Genomic DNA, 1,980 nt, shown 5'->3' with positions numbered 1-1,980 from the left:
AGTGTTAATTGTACAATGTGTCCCAAATGAAAGCTGTGTCCTTAACCCGTTTACAGAAAGAGAAATAATTGTAGTGATGTTTTTGAGTGAAATCTTCTGACAAAGAAATTTCTTAGCGACCATGTACGTTTGCATTTCTGAACTAAAGGTTTAAAATTTAATTACGTTTTAAGATGAACTCGAAACAGTGCATGAATTTCAAATAAAACTCTTTTTAAATGTTTTGTTCGATGCCATTCATCTACGAACTATTTTGGAACAGAACGGATATAATCTCCATTGCATTTACTTAGAACATCTAAAAAGAAATGTACATGGATGTGCTTAGTCATGACCATAAATTCAACAATTATACCGACACTAATGTGAGTGACCCTAACACCAAATATGGCGATACTGGCGAACTTGCAATTACCATCTTGAAGGCGGCGGTCATGGTCGTTATTATGTTAGGTGCAGTGATTGGAAATATTCTTGTCGTAGCGGCGGTGATGAGGTTTCAGCGACTCCGCGCAATAACAAACTATTTCATCGTCTCGTTGGCATTTGCGGATTTCCTTGTCGCCATTTTAGTAATGCCCTTTAATGCAAGTATTGAGATTTCGGGCAAATGGCAATTCGGTAGATTAATGTGCGATATTTTTAACTCTAACGACGTACTATTCAGCACGGCTTCGATTCTTCATCTTTGTTGTATCAGTATGGATCGATACATAGCAATAATGCATCCATTTAGATATGAATCTGAAATGACAAAATTCAGAGTATTTGTAATGCTCGCCATTACTTGGATATCATCAATTTTAATCTCGTACATTCCAATACAATCGCACTGGTATACGACGACAGACACATTAAGGGAAATGGAAGACAAGCCTGAGGATTGCCTATTCGTTGTGAATAAGGTTTATGCCATCGTTTCTTCCTGCATATCATTTTGGACTCCGTGTACAATAATGGTTTTTGTGTATGTGAAGATTTATATGGAGGCAAGACGCCAGGAAACTCAAATTAAGCAGTCGGGATATCACCTTAATGGCAATCATCGAGCAAGTGAGGTCGGCGCCTTTCCTGACAATCGGACTGACCAAAGAAATGACAGAAAGCGCATGCGCAGAGAACACAAAGCTGCTAAAACTCTTGGAATAATAATGGGTGCCTTTATTTTCTGTTTTCTTCCGTTTTTCTCTTGGTACCTCATTACAACTCTATGTGGGGAGTCTTGTCCGTACCCGCCTGTACTTGGCCAAGCTTTGTTTTGGTTGGGATATTTTAATTCCTGTCTAAACCCAATTATTTATGCTTACTTTAATAGAGATTTTAGGTGTGCTTTTCGTAAACTGCTGAGACTTAATCGATTTTTTGGTAGTAATAGTGAACATTCGGGTGGTATGCTCACCCCGGGTCAGTACGAAAGTAGAGACCATTTAGTTCAAATGAAACTGGATGTCTGTAAAAACGGCTCAAAAACTAATCTGTGAACTTGAATTACAATAAAATCCAAGTATGCTTATAATAAGTATAACTTCACGTCATAGTTATCTGATATTTATAGTAAAAGTGTAATTTATGTTCATATTTAACACACGCTTTCGTTTTAAACTGATCTGTCGCTTAATACTGTATAAATGTTCTATTCAAACAAATACATTTGACGAGTGTGCCATACATGGATATACAAATACATGTCTTTATAACATGCCAAAATACATTGTCGCATATTATTCTATTTATCTGCATTCTTTGTTTCCACTATTCTCGCAATAACCTTGTATCAATGTAGTAGTTACATGTATATACTACAAAATGAGATAGTAGAATTTGTAACAAAAACCGGAATTCTCTTTGCTTTTGCTGTTGTTCTTTTTCAAAAAAAAGAGATGATAGCTCGGTAACGGGAGTCATGTGTACCTCATCCTATTAAACGTTATCTAGGATTCATGAATAGAAAAAGGATGTTAACGAAGGTTTGTGATTCGT

At 36.3% G+C, this 1,980-nt stretch overlaps 1 protein-coding gene across 1 annotated transcript; it reads left to right on the top strand.

The window, feature by feature from the left end:
* The first annotated feature begins 282 nt into the window (after positions 1 to 282).
* Positions 283 to 1,481, top strand: LOC128212505 (octopamine receptor beta-2R-like). Its single transcript, XM_052917988.1, has one exon. It carries the CDS (start codon positions 309 to 311, stop codon positions 1,479 to 1,481), a length of 1,173 nt encoding a protein of 390 aa, XP_052773948.1. The 5' UTR covers positions 283 to 308.
* The last annotated feature ends 499 nt before the right edge of the window (positions 1,482 to 1,980 follow it).

The sequence above is a fragment of the Mya arenaria genome, chromosome 12, assembly GCF_026914265.1.
Source record: "Mya arenaria isolate MELC-2E11 chromosome 12, ASM2691426v1".
Classification (NCBI taxonomy): domain Eukaryota; kingdom Metazoa; phylum Mollusca; class Bivalvia; order Myida; family Myidae; genus Mya; species Mya arenaria.
Note: the sequence above shows the minus strand (reverse complement) of the source record. Positions and strands in the feature narration are given on the sequence as shown.

Excerpts from the sequence above, each read along its gene's own strand:
- LOC128212505 (XM_052917988.1), top strand. The coding sequence starts at position 309 with ATGTACATGGATGTGCTTAGTCATGACCATAAATTCAACAATTATACC.